The sequence below is a fragment of the Phalacrocorax aristotelis genome, chromosome 5 (assembly GCF_949628215.1).
Source record: "Phalacrocorax aristotelis chromosome 5, bGulAri2.1, whole genome shotgun sequence".
In the NCBI taxonomy this organism is placed as follows: Eukaryota; Metazoa; Chordata; class Aves; order Suliformes; family Phalacrocoracidae; genus Phalacrocorax; species Phalacrocorax aristotelis.
The window spans coordinates 70,536,622-70,555,620 of record NC_134280.1 but is presented as its reverse complement, the minus strand read 5'-3'; the positions used below and the strand labels follow the sequence as shown (position 1 = coordinate 70,555,620).

Sequence of the window (18,999 nt, the reverse complement as noted above, 5' to 3'; positions counted from 1 at the left end):
CGGCTGAGGGAGCTGGAGGGGTTTAGCCTGGAGAAGAGGGGGCTGAGGGGAGCCCTTCTCGCTCTCTGCAGCTGCCTGAGAGGGGCTGGAGTGAGGGGGGGGTCGGTCTCTGCTCCCAAGTCACCAGTGATGGGACGAGAGGAAACGGCCCCAAGCTGCATCAGGGGAGGGTTAGGTTCGGTATGAGGGAAAATGTCTTCAGTGCAAGAGTGGTCAGGCCCTGGCACAGGCTGCCCAGAGAGGTGGGGGAGTCACCGTCCCTGGGGGGGTTCAAACACCGTGCAGACGTGGCACTTGGGGATTAGGAGGCTTGGGGGTGTTGGGTTAGCGGTTGGACTTGATGATCCTCGAGGTCTTTTCCAGCCTTAATGATTCTGATTCAAGGGGAATCTGTGCTGCGGAGTCCTCCCTGCTGCACGCCCAGGGCGCTGGTGCTGCCACTTGCGTTTGAGGGGATTAAAACTGCCCTCCCACACTGTAAGGGGAAATGAGGCATCCGTGTGAAATGCTTCTCAACCTTCTTAGATGTTTTCACAATGTTTCCCAACACAGTTTTCAAAACAGGTGACAAGTCCCTCCAAATAGTAATGTGAAAAGCTCATGTGTGGAGAGAGGCTTTCGGTCAGCGTTGGCTCATGGCCCAAGGGCAGCTCTGGCTGCCAGAACACCCACCTGAACACCCAGTATGGGAACCGTGCTATGAAAACACGAAACTGAAATAGGTTGTATATTTCAAGCAGGGTTATTGGGTCTAAAGAGTGCATCCCTCATCCCCATCAGGCAGCCACAGCCCATCTCCCACGGAGCAGAGAAAACTGCTTGTGGGTGTTGGAGGGAGCAAATCTTTAAGACGTATGCTTTCCTTTTGATGGCTATATTGGAAAATATATTAGGCCCTTAAAAGATAAAGAGAATGAACCACAGTGTTCTCTGTGAAAATGAAGCATCACGCAGATGTAGGAAAGTTTGTCATAAGCATTTATTTTACGTCAACTTCTATAGAGAACATTTTCTCTTTTTCAACAGATAAAGGCAAGGAAGTGTTTGTGTTCCTGTTTGTTTCTGGTAGAGGGAAAAAAAGAAAAAGGAAATTTAAAGATTCACCAGATACGCAAATTTTAAAAAGTTACATGTTTGTAGGGAATGCCTTGAGTGGAAACAAGCTATGAAGATGACACACAGAGCACCCGAGTCACTGAGGGGTCGAGGACACTTCTTTCAAAGGGGAAATCTCTCACTGAAAATCTTTGGCAGTACTAGAATTTCTTCTGATAAAACCAAGTGAAATTGTTATTGAAAATAGATTTGGACTGGATTCTGCAGCCTCCTCCACAATCAGTAAGAGACTGTATCAACTCAAAAGTCTTGATGAGATTTTTTTGTAATATCTGACCTATTATGATGACGCCTGTCAACCTGGACTTCACACAAAGCAGTTTCTGACTCAGTAGGAAATGAAAGACTTTCTTTTTTTGTTAACAATATGCTCTTCACTCTATATCTGGATTTTCAGTAGTTGTGGGTTTGGGGTTTGGATTTTTTTGTTTTTGTTTTTACATGATCTCTCTTTCTCTGTTGTTACATATCTGGGGAGGTTCACCTCATTGTTTCTCTCCTATGTGACCCTGACAAGAAAACGAAATCTAATCACCTTGTAGGAAATGACAAAACAGGTTTAGTCGATAAGTTTTGCAGTACAGCTGCGAATATGGCACCAGACACCGGGAGGTCAAAGGGCTTGTACTCCACCACGATTGATCTCACACCCTCTCACTCACATCAGATTTGCTGGTTCTGTGGAAACACAGGTGTTTGCACAGCTGAAATACTAAGAAATAGTCTCAGCCCTAGGAGAGGCGGGAGGAAAAAACTGATATTTACAGTTCCAAGGAGATTTCCACTTCCCTAGTGGTACAGTTTTGTTTTCTGCAAGGTTTCAACTGTTGTAACCAGAACTTTGTGCGCTAGATCGTTTGATCCAGACATCAGGCATGTCTGGTTGGCTGTTCGGTAACACAACCGGACCTTCGCTCCCTAATCCAAACCGATTTTTCCACGAAGAGCTGTTCTGCTGCGATGCTGCTGGAGAGATATCAAAGACAGTCTCCCTCAGGTCCAGCCGCAGGGTATCTCTCTTCGCGTTCAGGTAGCCTCTCTCTGTTTGACTGTACGAATCAGACAGCTCTAAGACATCAGGACAAGAACTGGCTGATTCAGCAAGCTTTAGGCCTTGCTCAAAATCACTAAACGACGTCTCGCTGGAGATGTTGAGCATGTCAAAAGAGCTGCCAAGAGAACAAAGGCATCTGTGATTTCTGTAGATGTCAGCAGCAGGGAGATGGCTGTTGTCTGAGGTATAATCTGACTGCTGCTGGGCAGTGTCACTAGAGCACTGTGATTTATTGAGCTGCCCTTCTTTCGTGCCAGCCAGCTGGATATGGTCCAGCCCAGACCCATCCCAAGCTTTCGGACCGTACTTTCGACATCGACACTCTCGGCAGAGTGTCTCCCTGTGAATTTCTGCTCCTGAGCTGCTGCGCTTGTACGGAGAGGAAGTTTGCAAGGCAGGACAATGGCACAGGCCAACCTGCTGGTCTCCAAGGGCCTCCTGCAGATTCTGTCTCTCTCTTTCAAGGGAAGGGCACGTTCCCATTCTGGGGCACCTGCTGTCTTCAGCTTGTGTGTCTTCAGAGAGCACCGACGGCCGGTTGGACAGCTTGCTTGTGGAAGTGCTGTTGTCAAAACTATCGCTGAGTTTTCTGGACAAGGGCTGGAGCTCGTATTGCTCATTCGCAGTGTTGGACTCCTGGACCTTCCGCAACCGGTTTTGCTTCTCGTTCCCCCCACAGGCAAAGCTTCCATTCAGCCCGGAGTCATCAGAATAGTCTTTCATGGTGTGGGCACAAGGCCAGAGGATCTGCCCGCAGTTCTTCTCTGGGCCGAAGAAGCAGCACAGTGACTGGAAGAAGAAGCTGGCAAACCCGCAGCTGATACACTTGATCATCATGATGAATATCCCCAACTTCCTGTACACCAGGACTGTCGCAGGCAACATAATGACCCCTGCAGAGAAGAGAGCAGAAGCTGCCATGGCTGTGGCGCAGCTCATCTGCTTCAGGGAAAAGGCCACTCGGCTCAGGCGGTCAGAATGGGGGCACAGATGATAGGAGATGCAGTAGTTGACGGTAAAGTCAACGGAGAGACCTACTGCAGCTGAAATGAAGAGAGACTCCACTGCATTGAGCTGCCACTCCAAGAGGACCAAAAGGCCAATGGTTACCAGGACTGTTCCCGCAATGGCAGTAACAGAGAAAATGCTAAGGAGAACGTTCCAAGTAGTGAGCAGCAGCACCACGAAGGAAATGGCTATGGAGAGCCCCATGACCACCATCGTTTCTGTGCTGAGACTGTGCTGGAGGTTGTAGAGCTCTAATTTACTGGTAAACCACCCATTCTGAAGCCCCACGGGGGCGGTTTTCATTTCCTCTGTTACCCAGAGTTTGATTTCCTCGTAGAATTGTTTGGCTTTGCTGTAGTTGAAGCTATAGTGATAAATAGTTTGAAACTGCAGCACTAAGGCGGCAAGATTTCCCTCCCCGTCAAACCTGAGGCCCAGATCGTACGTTTCTGCCTCTTCCCTGCCTTGTTCCAGGAGCATCATTTTGACGCAGTGTAGGAAGACATCGCTTCCATAAGGGAAGGAGAACTGGTTGCAGCAAAGGTTGAAGCTGTGGTCTCGCTGGGAGCACTGGCGACTGTCCATCCACCTGAGGAACTCCTCCATGAAACACACAGTAGGTTTCTGCTCTGCATCAGGGTAATAGAAAGTTTGGTTCTTCACTTTTTGGCAGAATTCGAGGAGCCACTTCTGGGCATCAGGGTTTTGGATCGTGAAGGTGACATCTGTCACTAGGGTGCCATTGCTTTTTGGATTGAAATGGTCCCCGTTATCCACGGGCAGAATGCCCCAGACTATCATGACAGGCATACGCTGCCCTTCTCCATGCTCCAGCCTCTCAAACATGAACTGGTGGCAATACTCGGAATCGTACCTCTCAAAGGGGTGGCTCAGCCTAAACACCTGGACAGACGATGTCTCGAGAGTCGGGAGTTTGAGTTTTGGGTTGGAGCAGGAAATGTAGGCACCTCCTATTGCTAAGGCAGCAAACCAGCAGATCCAGATGTACCGAAACTTGATGACCCCACAAGGCAGAAGCTTCTCAAATAGCAGCTTGGAGGTTTCAGACAGTGTGTTCTGGAGACCCCTGAGAATGTAATGGAGGGAGAGAGCGGCTCTTTTATGGCCAGTATTGTTCCAGTAGTCTTCTGGCTTGTAAATGCACGTCGTTGCTATGTAGCGCTCATACAGCACAGCCGAAGAAGGAAGCCAAGTCATCATGAATACCAGATTCACCAGCACCGAGGTGCCCATGTAAATAGCAAAGCAGCGGATGGCTATTATATTGCTAATGTAGCTGGCATAGAAGGCAGCACCTGTTGTGAAGCAAGAAGCCAGCATGAGATACGCAAAATGGTGCATGGTTTGACTCACCCACTGCGAAAGCCCAGCGGAAGGGTTCTGGTTCTTGCTGAGGTTCCAGAGGTCGAAGAAGACAAAGGTGTGATTGGCGCAAATGCTGCTGAGAATGATGACTGCTGTCAGGTTTACAAAAGGGAAGTAGGTGAATCTGAAGGCCACCTTGTACAAGAAGTGGGAGATCATTAAAGAACTGACAACAGCAAGCAGGACCATCAAGGTAATAAATACTGAGCGTAAATAAAAAGAAATGCTTAGAAAAATAGCTAATATTGCCAGGACTGGATACTTAGTATCCAGTAAAAGATAGTGCTGGAAGAGTTTCTGTTTAAGGCCCAGGTCCATTCCAGTGATAGATGTGTAGTTATCAAACAGATCCCAGGATTCAAGATTGTCTAAGTAGATCCCCATCATAGATGCACCTTTCCTTGTAGGCAAAAACAGGAGGCTGTATTTGAGAGACGGCACTTGGTACTCCATCGTCTGGGGGCTAAGAAAGTCTCTGTCAACCAGGAAGTGAAGAAGCTGGTAAATGGCGTTGAAGCGGGTACATTTTTCTGGGACCTTGGCACACTGAGAGTGTTTCTGTCTGACAGTCTCCGGACCGATGCAAGACGGAGTGAGGGTACCTTTGTGGTAGTCGGGAGCACAGGCACGAAGGAGGGCCAGGGTGTGGGAGATGTCTCCTTGGGTTATCTCCAGACACGAAGACCTGTTGTACAGGACAGCAATGTAGTTCCCCAGAGACCAGCTTGGGCAGCATTCGTTGGCTTCAGTCCGTTGGCAGAGGTCTCTAAAATGAACATGTGAGCGTATCTGAAAAACAGGCGGGGGAGCAGTGTGTCAGGCCCTCTCTGCACACTTCATCTTGCAGGCCCATGCTCCTTGCTCCTTGCAGCCATCCTCCCCACTGCATGGGCCAGCCACAGCCCGGCATCCTCCCAGTAACAAATTGCATTGAAAGGTGCCAGCCTTCAGCAAAAATTATACCCTGTCTGGTATTCATATTTTATAACCTCTGATTTGAAAATTTGGATCCTATGGCAAACACAGCTAATCCAATTAACCTTCCCACTCGCAAAACTTGCTGTCTTGGTCTCCAGGATGAGAGCTCCATTTGGATAACTACGTTCTGCTGCCCAAAATTCTCAGCAGCTTCTGATGGACATGTTTGGCTTCTGGACCAAGCGCTTGTCCAGTGCCCCTTCATGCTTGTCTGATGGCGCTGCCCTTTGCAGCTGGACTGTAGTGACAGGTGGAATCATTCACGTATTGCTAAGTAGGCAAAATGCTTTGGAGTCCTCTACGCTGAAACCTGTTCTGGAGCTTAAGTCATTTTTATCTGGCTTCCTTTCAGCTAGAGATTAAAGATTACAGCAGTCAGAAAAGAGACAGCATGTATATATGTTCTTCCTGACATTACTAACCTTGTCTTGTTCAATTTGACACATGGACTGAATAGCTTGCAAGTTCCATAAGCTCCCAGCAGTTGTGGACATAAATACCAGCTGGGAATAGCTCTTTTCTGAAATAAAGGAGAAAAAAAATTTAAAGAAAAGGTGTAGGTAATGAAGATGAACCAGCCAGGCTGTTTAGAGTAGACTCTCTGTGCATAGAAAAAAAAAAAGCAGGACTGCTGTGGAGGACTCCCTGAAGGGAAGCAGGTCACAAAGACGGTAGCTCGTAGTGAGCGGTAGCATCTGCCATGTGTGATCCGACCTCTGTCCTCACCCATCTGTCAGCAGCAGGTGAGCAGCGTTGGGGCTTTTTCAAAATACGCTCTCCATGCTGTCAGCGTGCTTCTAGTGAGCGTTGGCAGCTGGTTCTGCACCCCCGTGACAAGGTGAGGGGCCGGGGTTCGGCCAGACACTGCCAAGGCCCTGAGGGTTTGGTGTCTGACTGCTTTCAGAGGTGGAGTAGAGGCAGGGAAGGGAGTAAAAATATCTGTGTGCTGTTCCTCTTTCTTCTACTTACTCCTGTCCCTTTTGGGATAAATTTGGGGTGTCTTGGACTTTTTCTCGTCTTTTCTCTCCTGTTTTTACTGCCACTTACATATTTCAAGGAGAAAAGGAACAGAGTGGGAGTGGGAACAGGGCGGGAGCAGGGCATACGCCATTTCTTCAGAGTATTCGCTTTTGATACACATAAATGGTGAAAACCTTCACCCTTTTACTGCTGCTTTTAAGGCATATTTCTAACAGGGAAGAAGTAGTATGGCAAAAAGTTAGGGAGAAACAACTTCCTCCAGAACTTCAGAACAAGCCTTTTCTAACCGCTCAGTTCTGAAGCACTGGAAGATCACTATCCCAAAGGTGGCTTAGATTTCCCAGGATGGTGTTGTATGCACCGCTTTCCTAGAGCACACTCAGAATGTTTCCCTGTGCCCTAAACCACTGCGACAATTCTGTAGGCAGCTGAGTTCTGGGTGTGTAATACTTACTACCCTGTTGAGATTTCACTCACCTGGGGGACCACAAAAGAAACCATCGGCTCCGTAGATTTGTTCCACCATTCTCCGCGTCCTCGCTTCTTGTTCCCCCTGAGCAGCCTTCTGCCCTCTGCTCATGCCAATGTCATCGTAGCTGGCAAGAGACCAGATTATTTGTGTAACTAGAGGTCATCTGGCTGTGAGTTACGCTCACTGACAAGGCTCTGGTGAAAGAAGAGTCGTCATAGTCATGAAGGAGCATAGCTTGGGTGGGAGCTTTTCGATATTGGGTTCGATATTGGGTTCGATATTGGTATCGACTGTGCCCCTTTATAGGGAACTGCATCAGACCAAGTGAGAAACTGCATCCCCTGTGCAGACATGCTGAGTCGCCTCCACAGTCTCTTAAAGGTAGACAGTGAAGTAAATGCACACAGAGTTTAGAGCCTAATTTCTGGTTTCTGGAATAGGGAGCCCAAGCCCATTGCAGGCATCAGACTAAATTCACCAGTGCTTTGGTCACTGTTAAGCATAGCGTATATGTTGTAATTCACATAGATACCTTGGAACACTGAATCGATAACTTTACAGCTGACATCTTCCTCAAACCCCCAAAACCAAACTCAAATACCTTTTCTTCTCGGCATAGGGAGAAAGGGAAAAGGTCTTCTTGTAGCCTGTATGGCTCTGTACATTCCTCCACACAACCAGCTTTCTCCCAATGTCAGTATCTCGTGGCTCGAAACCCTGCAGCCAAGCAAAAGGGTTTTGTCACCAGCTTGCGTTTTAGTTCAGCTTAGCTTTCCTTAATCCTCCTCCTAGACACAGAAACTGTATGAGATTATTACTGCGTCTTGGAGAGATACCCAAATTGAATAATGCATCCCAGAGCTGACAGAAAAAAAAATTTTCTCCTTTCCTTTCCTTTTTGGGCAAGGATGGCTACAATTCTCTCTCCCTGATCTCATAAGGCTCTTCGCCTCCTCTTCAAGTAAAATAGTTGCTTACAGAAATGGGAGTAATTTTCCTCTTCCTGGACAACCTCTAGTTTATTCTTATTTTCTGAGGATTCTTCCATTAATGGGAGACAGGGATGACTTTAGAAAATGTGGGATACCGCATGGACGACAGGACCCTGTGCAGCAGCGCACAGAACGGGGCAGTCTCTCCGTTTCAAGAGCCTTGCACAGAGGCTGCAGGAGCCGAGGCCAGCTCCTCCACCCAATCCCCACCCAGCCGAGCTGGTCCTTTTGGGCAGCCCCAGCCTTCCAGCCGTGGAAGGGGAGTGAAAGGAGCAGCCCCGGCTTGTGCCGGCAGTGTCTCCACACCAGAGTGAGGGCACTAGCACGAGCCCACAGCGTTGCCGGGAAAGGGGCTGGTGGCTGCCACTGCAGAGGCCGTGCTTCTTCTGTGGCGCCAGAGAAACAGCAAATACTGAGCATTACTCTGACACGTTATGTCCGTTCTGAGGGAGTCTTGCTTTGGTTGTGGGCTGTGAGGGTGCGGGTTAAGGAGAGCAGATCACTGATAAACAAAGTCATTTTTCCTAGCGGCCTTAATGCCCTCCGTGATTTACTGTCCTGCCTCGCTGCCTTTATCTGCAGAGAAGGAAGTAAAGGCTCATTTTATATGTCAGAAGGAATATATCGCTGGTTGGCCCATGGATGTTCCATACGTTCATGTGGATGTATTGTCTGTAGGGACTTACCATTAAGGGTTCTGAAAAATCAGGCAAATTTCCAACAAGCAGGCCAGCTAAAGTGCAAACCACAGCCGTCACCGAACAGAGCACCAGGACGGCGATGGGCCACTCCGCGATCATTTGAGAGTAACTGGAATCAACAGGAGAAGAAATGCAGCTGTTAAGGCGCTTCTGCTCTCAGCACGAAACCTGCTGTTGAACCAATGTAGTGTTCGTAAAAGGAAGTAGAAGAATTAGGGCTTTCTGGTTTGAGCATTTATTTATTGAAAAGCTTAGAGGCTCTAGTGCAGCTATTAATGAACATATTATACCTCCAACTGGATGTTTGCAGGCAATTCTAATTAACTCGGGTAATTACATTTTGCTTCCCTACGTTTTCCTGCTTTTTCAATCAGAAATAATAAAAACCAGACTCCTGTTTCCTAGGGCAAAATGCAGCTTTAAATATTTAACTGAAAAGATCGCATTTAAAAAGAGCTTCTTCCTCTTCCCCCTCGCTGTGCAATCTAAGCCGGTAGCTGCCTAACAGTTTGACCTGCAGATCTTCGTCTGTGGACCCTGAGAAGTCTTTGGGCTATTCTGAAGGGTCCCCTAAAGACAACTAACTTGAGCGAGTCCGTTGCCATTGGTCACTATACTATACCATACTGGTCACTATACATTCACTCACTATATAGGGCCCTGCCTCACTGCTGGGGAATGTGTGGACATTTGCACAGCAAAAAAGGATAGAAAGCACTGATCTGACGCGTAAGCGATGTTAGGATTGGCAGCGGCATTCACGGGGTGGACAAGTGGCTTCTGCATCCGCAGGATGAGTGAATCTCACCCTGATATCAGCCTCAGAAACAACCACTCAGCCTACAACAAGAGCATCTGCAAATTCAGCCGCCTGGTTTTCCTTCAGGGTCTGGAGAACCTGTACAAGGCCCGGGGCAGGGCTATGCCTGGCGGGTATATTGGTGTGGTATGGTGGCACACGCATTTCTGTACAGACAAAACCCTTCCAGAGAAGCAGTTTACTCTGGCCAAAACTCTTGCCTGTTGCTTTTGTTCCTAAGAGCTGGTCTAAAATTTTGAGACAAACTGTCTCCTACGGGATGATCTATCAAAGTTACTACCCCACGATTTTTTACCAGTGCAGGTTTTACTGCCTCAAGATTTTTATCTTCCTCAAATATATCTGTTGAGGTATAGGATATCGGAATGGGTTCCGGCTCTGGTTTGGCAGGTTCTAGGTATTTCTTCTGTATTCTGATGTATTTCTGAAATATAAGAAATTCTTCATTCAAAAATAGTTGACAAATATTTGAGCTTCATAGGGAAGTGAAATATTTACGAACTTTAGAGCAGCCATGCCAGCGTGTATCAGCCTTGAGGTGTCACGCTCCTGCTTGCCTGCTCTTTTGTTCCTCTTGTCTCCAACTTCACTGAGTTAAATAATCCAGCAATTTCTCATCATTACAAATCATCACAAGCCCTTCGAAAGGCTTTTCACGTGACTTTTGGTCAGGCCTGGTATTTTTTTTCAGTGTAAGACCACCTTATCAAGTTTGTTTTCAGAGGTGAAATCTTTTCTATGAAAATGAACAAAAATTGCCCTTTACGCATTAGAGTACCTAATTTCTGGGGGCTGCTTTGGGTGGTTCTGCGTCCAATTACCAGAAAAAAAATGAAAAAAGAAAGAATCAGCTGCAGTATCTGATAATGGAAAATTCTTACCCAAACCTTCCAGAAAAAATAGATTACAAAAATGAGCTTTTAAACAGAAGTTGAAAGCAATCAAATTATTTCGATTTTGAAAAATGTATTGAAAATCCTCTGCCTTTTGAAAAGGTGAACTTATTTCACGGGTGAGCTATCCTCCTGATTGCTCATCTGGTGTGCCAAGCTGGATTCATCCTATACATAAATATATATATATACACACACACACACAGAGGATTTTTATATATATATATAAAGCGATCATATGGATTAGAGCCAGGCACCTGCCCCAAGAACAGCTATCAAGAGAGTGCTGCTGTTCACTAATGCAGGTTAAACTGATCCCGCAAGCACGCTGAGATGTTTCCCAGCGGATGGGGAGCCCTGAGCGGGGGGCGCTGACCTCGCCTCTGGAGCTGGGCCTGCCATGGACCTTGGCAGCCAAAACGCTCCACATTTCCTAATAGCAGGGCAGGAGAGCAATGGTAGTGCGGTAGAAGGACAGGAAGCTTTTGATATTAAACATACCTTTTTGGCATCCTGAAAGCTTTGTCATGTCTGCAGATGAAAAAAAAAAAGTGTTCATTTATACCCCTGCCATTCTGTGATTCTGTCATTTATTGTTTTCCCACAAAGCACAGTAACCCTTCCAGGGGCTGTAAAGCTCCAAGCTGAGCCATTGCTGCAACAGTACATGCACTCCATGAATTAGTTCAATGAATAACAGAGTCTTTTCCTCTCTGTTGGCATTTTAACCAAACAGGATGGGAAGACACGTAGTCGCTCCTCATTTCTGCCCCTCTGAGAAAACCCCGTACAAAGTAACGGACATTAGCAATGTAATCCCGTAGAAATCGCACCACACCTCTATCCATGAAAATCTCCCTGGTTTAAGTGATTTCCTACTGAATTTTTAAATTGGTTCTTGACAAGAGCATACCTCTTGATTAGATTTAATCAGCCAGGCTAGCAATGATGTTTTTCATTTCCTGTTCAGCTCAGCAAGGATTTTCCCAAAAGGTGGCTCTCATGTGTTCCCTGGGCCCTTCCAAAGGCAGCGTTTGCCCAGTCTAGAGGAGCAGAAGGCTGGTGGAGCTGCTCAAAACGTTTTCCCAGCATTTCCTTCCCAGAGGAGCGTTTATCATTCCTACCTGTAGGGCTCTGAGGACCAAAATGAAGAAGCCATGCCCAGGGGATCCAGGGTTAAGTTTATTGAATCCCTGAGGGCAAGCTTTCCACTGACAGCATAACAGAACAGCCACACCTCAGTGGGTCACCATATCTGAAGGACCTTTATTCTGCTCTCTGCTTCCACTGAAATGTCCCCTTGAAATACGCCCCAGCCTGGCGTGGCCTCGGGTTGCAGCACAGCTTCCAGCTAACTGCTCCCAGCTGTGGCCTCCTCCTCTCTCCGGAGCCATGCCAAGCTCAGCGCAGTGAGTGCAACCTCCTCCCTTCACCCTCCTCCTACGCTCTTGGCTTAGACTGGGAGAAGGTCCCACTGCACTCTGACGTCTGCGGGGGGCAGATGGCCCTGCTCCATCCCGGCAGCCAGCTGGTGACCCCGTGGCAGCTCATCCTTCCTGGAAGGTGTTATGAATGAATGGAAGAAACGAAAAAGCAATGGAGGAGAGTTCCCCATGGAAGAGTCACTCTCAGGGGCATGAGTAATAAATCATATTGTGTTTTCCCCATCGTGCTAATGCTCCGTAGATTTGGGAGAAAGGGGAGCAAAGACAAATCCTCACCAGATTATTAAAGAGAGGTCCCTTTCTGGCAGCATACTGCCCATCCTGTGCTAATTCTCTCACAATAGCTTCCCAAGCAGATTTGCTTGGATTAAAACCCCCATTCTAGCATTATTATGTTATCACTTTTCTGTCTGCTAGTGCTGCACATTCTGCCAAGGATTTGCAATCCAGCTGCGTTTCCTACTTAAATAACCTGTTACAGAGAGCGTAGTTAACAATTTTGTTGATAGCATACGAGCCAAAAAGGATCTAGGCTCCACTCCTCTGACTGCAATTGCTCTACACTGCAAACACAGGCAAATTAAATCCTCTGTTAATGGCTAGAAAATGAAGCTGTAAAGGGCTTTTGTGCCCCACCCTGCATGGCTGTGCAAAGGCAAGGGAGGAATCCTGTGCCATCTTTTGTTGGACTTCAGTGACTACTGCTGTGGTAGCGAAGGGGTCGTCTTTAGTGCCAACAGTGGACTCCAAAAGGCGCAGGCAGCAGGGACGGACGGTGCTGGCTGGAAGGGGCAGAGGCTGTAGCTCAGGCTGTAGGGGAAGCCCATCCTGTGTGCATCATTATGGCGCTGCCCAAGAAACATCTGCCACCTAAGCAAGTCACCAGGATGCTCCGCACACAAATGGAGTCTGCCCGATTTTGTCACGGACAATACAGAATTTACACCCTTGCTGCTGCCCAACCTGGAAAATCAAATAATCTTCCCCATTTCTGTATTTCTCACTGCTCAGCTGTAGCCAGTGCTTACCCTCTGCTGCCTCTCCCTTCTGGCACAGGCAGCAGCTTCGGTGGGGGCAGAAAAAGAAATTAACTCTGCTCTTATCACTGAGAAACTCTGCCAAGGTAAAGGATGAGCCAGCTGGTTGTCTTGCAGTGCAAAAGGAGAAAATAAAAAGATCATGGAAGATGGACATAAACAGAGCTGCAGGTTCCAGGAGCAACCAAGTGACCTTGGCTTTATCCAGTGAGTCACCTTGAGAAGCAAATCCTGCCTCTCCCTGGTGTGGGAACGGCAGCTCTCCGTACACTTTCCATGGAGATGGAGAGGGCCAACTGGATCCCTCTGTGCATTTTGGGGCAACTGCTGTCCCAAACTGGAGAGCAAAACCATGTTTCGCACATCCCTGCTCAGACCCTTCTCATCCCCTCCCGCTTCCCACCACAAAGCTCAGGAGGTGCTTTCCAAAAGCCCCCGAGCCGCCCCCCACATGCCTCTTACCTGACTGTTACAATGTGATGCTGCACCGGCCGGCGCTGCTCGGGAGACCACTGCTTCCAGGGGGTTTCCGAGGCCCCGTGGCGGGAAGCTGGCGTGGGATCGCTGCTGGAAAGATGGGAGCACAACACGGGCCTCTCGCCATGCCCGGGGAGAGGGGGCAGGCCGTAGCTGCCTCGGGACTCCTGCTGGTTGCAAGGGTAATACAGGGGATGCTGCTGTGAGTCCTGGGAGCTTGATGGCACCTGGCCGTTGGACTGGGTGGAGACTGGCCCAAATGTGTGGCTGGAGGAGGGCAGGTGGTCTCCCCCCAGCCTGGGGGATGCAGGAATGGGGCAGTGATGGACCGGGCAGATTCTTTCCCAGGAAGTGCCGCTGTAGCTGGGCTCGGTGTTCCCAATCTCTGGCATGGCGAGACAGGTCTGGCAAGGTCCTGCATTTTGTTTTTCTCTGTGAGAGAAAATAAAGGTATGGTAAAACAGCAAAGCAGTACAAAGGCTACGCATGGGAATCACATCCTGGAGACTCCCACAGGCCTCCCACGTAACACAAGATGTAAAACCTCACCCACTATTTGCTGTACCAAGAGCTGGTCTCAGGGCTGAGCTGGATTATGCTTTTTGTAAAGACATCCATGACTCACTCAGGGATTCCAGCTGATGGAGAATCCATCACATCTTTGTGTGAGTTGCTCCAAAATTCTGAAAAATTGGGTAATGTCTTCTCCAAGAGATTTCACAGTGGAGGGGGCAGGACACGCTGCTGGTGGTATCAGCAGGGTCCTAGATCAGGACCAGAAGTGACTACAGAGATCTGGGGAAATGGAAACCAAAGGAGGCTGCATGTGAAGAAGACAATTATCTGCGCTTCTTGGGAAGATGAATTTGTCTGACTGCACTACAGAAGGACTGGCTCTGCTCCACGTTGGGATAGTAGGAGAGCGAATCATCCCTGGCGCTAAAAAACCTGAAGAGTGAGCCTGATGGCTACAACAGTGTAGAAGGGCCTTCAGCCTCCAGCCTGGCACTGCCCTAAAGGCTTCCATGTCCTGCAGACTCTCTCCTGGGCTCTTCGGATCACTTTAGACATACATCTCCCAAACGTCAGCAACAGATACTATTGGTCTTGGTATGCAGGAAGGGGATGGACTGGGATCTCTCAAGATCTCTTGAAGCTTGACTTTCCTCTGACTGCTCAATTTGCTGAGACAAAGCATTTGCAGACTTCAGTTCCCAAGTAATGAGGTCTCTGCAGGATATGCTTTCTGCTCTCCAGGGAATTAAAAAAATTACTCCATTTCCACAGTTCTTGATTTATGGAGCCTGAGAGATTTCGCTAGCTTGGAGAAAGTTTGAATAATACTTTGAGGGACTGGCTAGTCTGTGTGACACCAAAAAACCTTTCACACACATAGACTGAGGTCACACTGACCCCAAAAATGCCTTAGGAATTGCTGTCTCGAGAGATAGAGCTGGTCAAGGTGTCAGAGTTTCAGCAGCACTGTGCAATCTGGAGCTTGAAAAGAAAGCGCACTGTGGAAACAGCAGGTGTCTCTGGTCCTTGTTCAGAGCACGTGCCCTGGTGGCTACAGCTGGCTGGTGTGCCTTGCCCTAGGGTCTGAGGGTCAAGTATGACGAGTGATTCAGGCCAGTTAGAATCACAAGTGTCTCAAGTCATGAAAGAATTATGAGTGCTGGAGCAAGGCTACAGTGAGACGAACTTTAGCCTGAGGCACCTGATGTGATGTGGGAGGTAATGAAGGCAGAATGTTTGAGAAGGTAATATTTTTGAAAATTTGCAGAGTCCCTCTCATGCCTTTTCAGACAGCCATGGAAAAAGACAGAATTTTAGCAATTACAGGTCTCTGGAATTGCACCCAAAGTTAAATGGTGCGATAATAGCAATGACAAAAAGGATACGACGAATACTATTAGCTCGGTATCGCCTGAAATTTGGTATTTTTTCCAGAAAGGACATATTGGCCTTGGCAGCTTGTGCTGTGTACTTCTCCACATGAACTGAGTTTATCGACACTGAGAAACTCTATTTCATGATTGTACAAAATGGGCTCATTTCCTTAAAATCCTTACAATAGAGTAATGTTTGGGTAGCAGATGTACCCGCGCTGGTGTGGAGATCACAGCACAGCCATCGCACTCAGCTTTACTTGCACAGTGTACCAGTTCAGGGACTAGTAGCACGAAATCTCCACTGATGAGACACCACCCAATGCTAATTTTAGGTTTTAAGCCAGAAGACGTCTGCAGGCACGGATGGCATGTTCATGGGTCCTCAGGACAATGATGCCAACTTCAGAAGCAATAACTGATGTTCAGATGCAGATTTTCTGAAGCTCAGGCCATGCAGGAGGGCGGAACTACATGGGGGATTTTATTTTGGGTCATCAAATTCCTTTGCTGAATGTACTTTGGTAGTGGCCAAGGAAGGAGAGAAGAAATGGCAAAATGATACTAAAATAGTCTGCAAATACCAGCAGCTGTGTAAGCGAGCTTCTCTGCATCCTCAGGAGGGGCCATGCACCCAGAGAGAGCAATGTCAGACAGCATCTGCGAGACCCTTAATGTTTCCTGTGACAATAGATATACACAGTGGCTGAAAGAAGTCAAAGTTTGTGCTGAAGCAGGTGCCAGAAAACCAGCAGGCAGACGTGTGCACACCTCACTGGGATACGCTTGGCCCCGCATTTCCAGCGCTTGGTTGTCTCTGCTCTGCAACCCAAAGTACTCATAAGACTCAAGCTAGTTCAATGCAGCGAGAGGGCGTGCTGTTGGCCAAAGCAGGAGCTCCTGAACGGATTGTGACAATGATATCCCACTCACCCACAGAGTTTATAAAAAGAAATTATATCAACCATGTCACATGAAGTCCTTGCTGCCCTGTCACAGATGGATTAGTGGCAGGATTACCCAGACGTTCAAGTATGTGATTTGTGTTATAGCTCTATATAAAGTTAGTTTACCGAGGAAGACTACAAATTTGTCATTGGTGTATATGAACGGAATACATGGGATTACAAATCACATGCCAGCACAGCTGTTCATGAGATGTAATCTAAGGTCTTGTCTGGACTTGCTACAGCCTTGTCAGAGCAACCCCTGCACTGGGAGGGATTCAGGTTCAGCTGTGGTGCTGCAGCACAGGGCAGGTGCACTGCAGGCAGACAGAAGAAAGGTTACGGTCCGTGGTAGTCAACATATAAAATGACATCTTTAATTAGTCATTGCCCGTCTATACTAATTATAGAACCACCCTAACTGGGAGATGCTAACTGCCGCATCCCCGACGGCTCTGTCGAGACGCAGGGGCAGACCTTTTTTGGGAGAGCTGACCTGGAGAGTCCCTCACTCCACTCTCTCAAGCTTAGTGTGTCATTGATCTCACTCATCCCAGGTGTCCAGCGGCTGAAGCGCAGGTGCATCTTATTTGGGGTTTGTAGGTTTGTACTAGTAGTGCTGAGTCAGGGAATTCTCATCAGAGAGCTGGGACTGTGGTAGTGTTATGCTTTGGCAAGGTCTAGACCTTTTCTCCCTCCCTTTTTGATGCCTCTAAATTACTCTTTTCCCTCTACCTTGATCCTGTTGGTTTTCCTAATTTTTGTACACTTTAAATAGGCGACGGTTTCCTACAATGCATAATAATTCAGAGAGGCACCGCTGCACTGACAGCTTGTGCTTTTGGTGTTCCCACACCTGTATGATATTTGTGTTCTTTTTTTTTAAAAGCAAACCCAAAATTATTTTTCATTTAAATGGCTGGATCTGCATAGGAGATTGGGGCCAGAGGCTTTCCATACCTAAATGAGTCTGATGGCTGTACTGCCACATCTGCCGCATCTGACGGGGAACAGGTAACACTGGACAGAACAAAAAGGCTTTCACAAAATACACTTTGGAGGTGGTCAGGGAGATGTGGGAAGCATGCAGGGAAAAATTCCTCCTCCAAAAACCTGTCAGCTACAAAACCTCCTGGTGGGGAAAGCAGATGACAAACTCTTGGATATCGCAGATTGCCTCCGGTTTTTATGCACATACGCTAATATATTTGATTCTAATATTTCACCTGGAAAGCCCATTCTTCTTGTTTGCCACCTTTGCTGCGAAATACTGACAAGTTCTGTCCTTACCCTGCACGTTGTCTCTTAACTCAATCCCCTGCCTGCACAGTGACTTCACATCTTAGAATCTTTGGCTAGTTCAAATCATTCACTCGTGACTCTTCATTTTCTCCTTTTCAGACTCAACAATTACAGTTCTGTCAATCACCCTTTGGATATGAGTTGCCTTACACTTATCCCTCTCCAGCTCCACAATGATGTGACCTTGGTTATCCAAAATCTCCAGGGAAACCTGGAGCTTGCAGATAATGATCGGTTTGGATAATCACTGCTGGCGGTTCTGCAGAATTTGAGTCTTCACTTGCTACGCTCCCAATTAGCCATAGTGGTGGCAGGCTTAACATTTGACATGCTGAGGTCTGCACCAGAGATGTGGGCTGGTCCTTGCTTGCCTGCAGCCGTGTCCCTATTACTTTTCTGGGCCTGCAGGACCCTAAACTATGCTAGAAAAATGGTTGTGGAGGAGTTTCTGGTATCTGTTTACTGTCAGGAAGGAGAGGAGTTGGGCAGAGCACCCCACTGGACTCTGCTTGCTGCGCTGACACTAACGAAGACTAACATCAGGGGAAGAGAAACTTTTTTTGTTTTAATGTTCATTCCCAGTCTGGGCTGTGTCAGATACTTGAGATCTTTGGGGCTGAGGGGGCAGAAGTGGTCTCTCAGCCACAGTAAAGCCTATAGAGGCAGCCTGTCAGCCTCCATGTTCTTCTTCAAGCTTAGCTTGATGCAGTCAAAGAGATGCTGGGAAAAGAGAGGATGAGGAGGTGTACGGCAAGGGACAGACTGGAGTTAACTGCTCCTGTTACCCCTGGCAATGAGTTGCATTTCTCGCGCTATTTGCTGCCCCATCTCTTCCCTTGAGATGTCTAGACAGCATAATAATCCAATTTATGAAACTGCTCAAGACACTTTGAGTGCATCAGTGCTTTTCTGAGATGAGTACCAGGGCATAGGCGGCCTACTTCATGTGGGGGAACCAGCAAAAGGAGAGAAGCTTCTTTCCACAGGAAAACAGGTGAGATGAGGTCAAGCTTTCTAAGGGGACAGCTTTCTGCCGTTGCACCTCCGCTGGGGTGCAGAGCAGTGGGAGGCACCGCGGAGCCTGTGGCAGGAGCCACTGGCTGAATGCTGTGAGTGAGCTATCTCCCTCCCCCGGAGCGTCCTGCGGCGAAGCCTAGATGCTGCACCCCAGAAGGTGTCAGCAGGCGATGGCTTTAGCTGCCCGCCTCCCCACCGGCCTCAACATCAGAGCCCCAGCAAGAGGGTTCGCTGGAAGCTGTGTTGGCTGCCTGCCCCAACTCCTTCCCCCTAGGGATGGCTTCACCCTGCCAGCACACAGAGCTGAGCTCAGGCGGAGGAAGGTTTGCAGGGCCAGGAAATGGCAGCATACGGTCACCTTCCCTTTCCTCAGCTACCCCATTTCTTTGGCACGTCGCTGGTCTTGCTTCCCTCTCAGCCACGCAGCAGGAGAGCGGGGGTGTCTCAGAGAGGAGAAGTGGGCCAAAAATATTCCGTGTTTTGA

The 18,999-nt window shown here is 48.0% G+C and overlaps 1 protein-coding gene across 1 annotated transcript; it reads right to left on the bottom strand.

Annotated features, from left to right (window-relative positions):
• Window positions 1–976: 976 nt before the first annotated feature.
• Window positions 977–13,978, bottom strand: DISP2 (dispatched RND transporter family member 2). The gene is given in 8 exon segments (XM_075095268.1): window positions 977–5,353; window positions 5,965–6,062; window positions 7,001–7,119; window positions 7,597–7,712; window positions 8,674–8,797; window positions 10,903–10,932; window positions 13,346–13,893; window positions 13,895–13,978. Coding segments are annotated over 8 exon segments (4,536 nt in total). The 3' UTR covers window positions 977–1,936.
• Window positions 13,979–18,999: the final 5,021 nt, after the last annotated feature.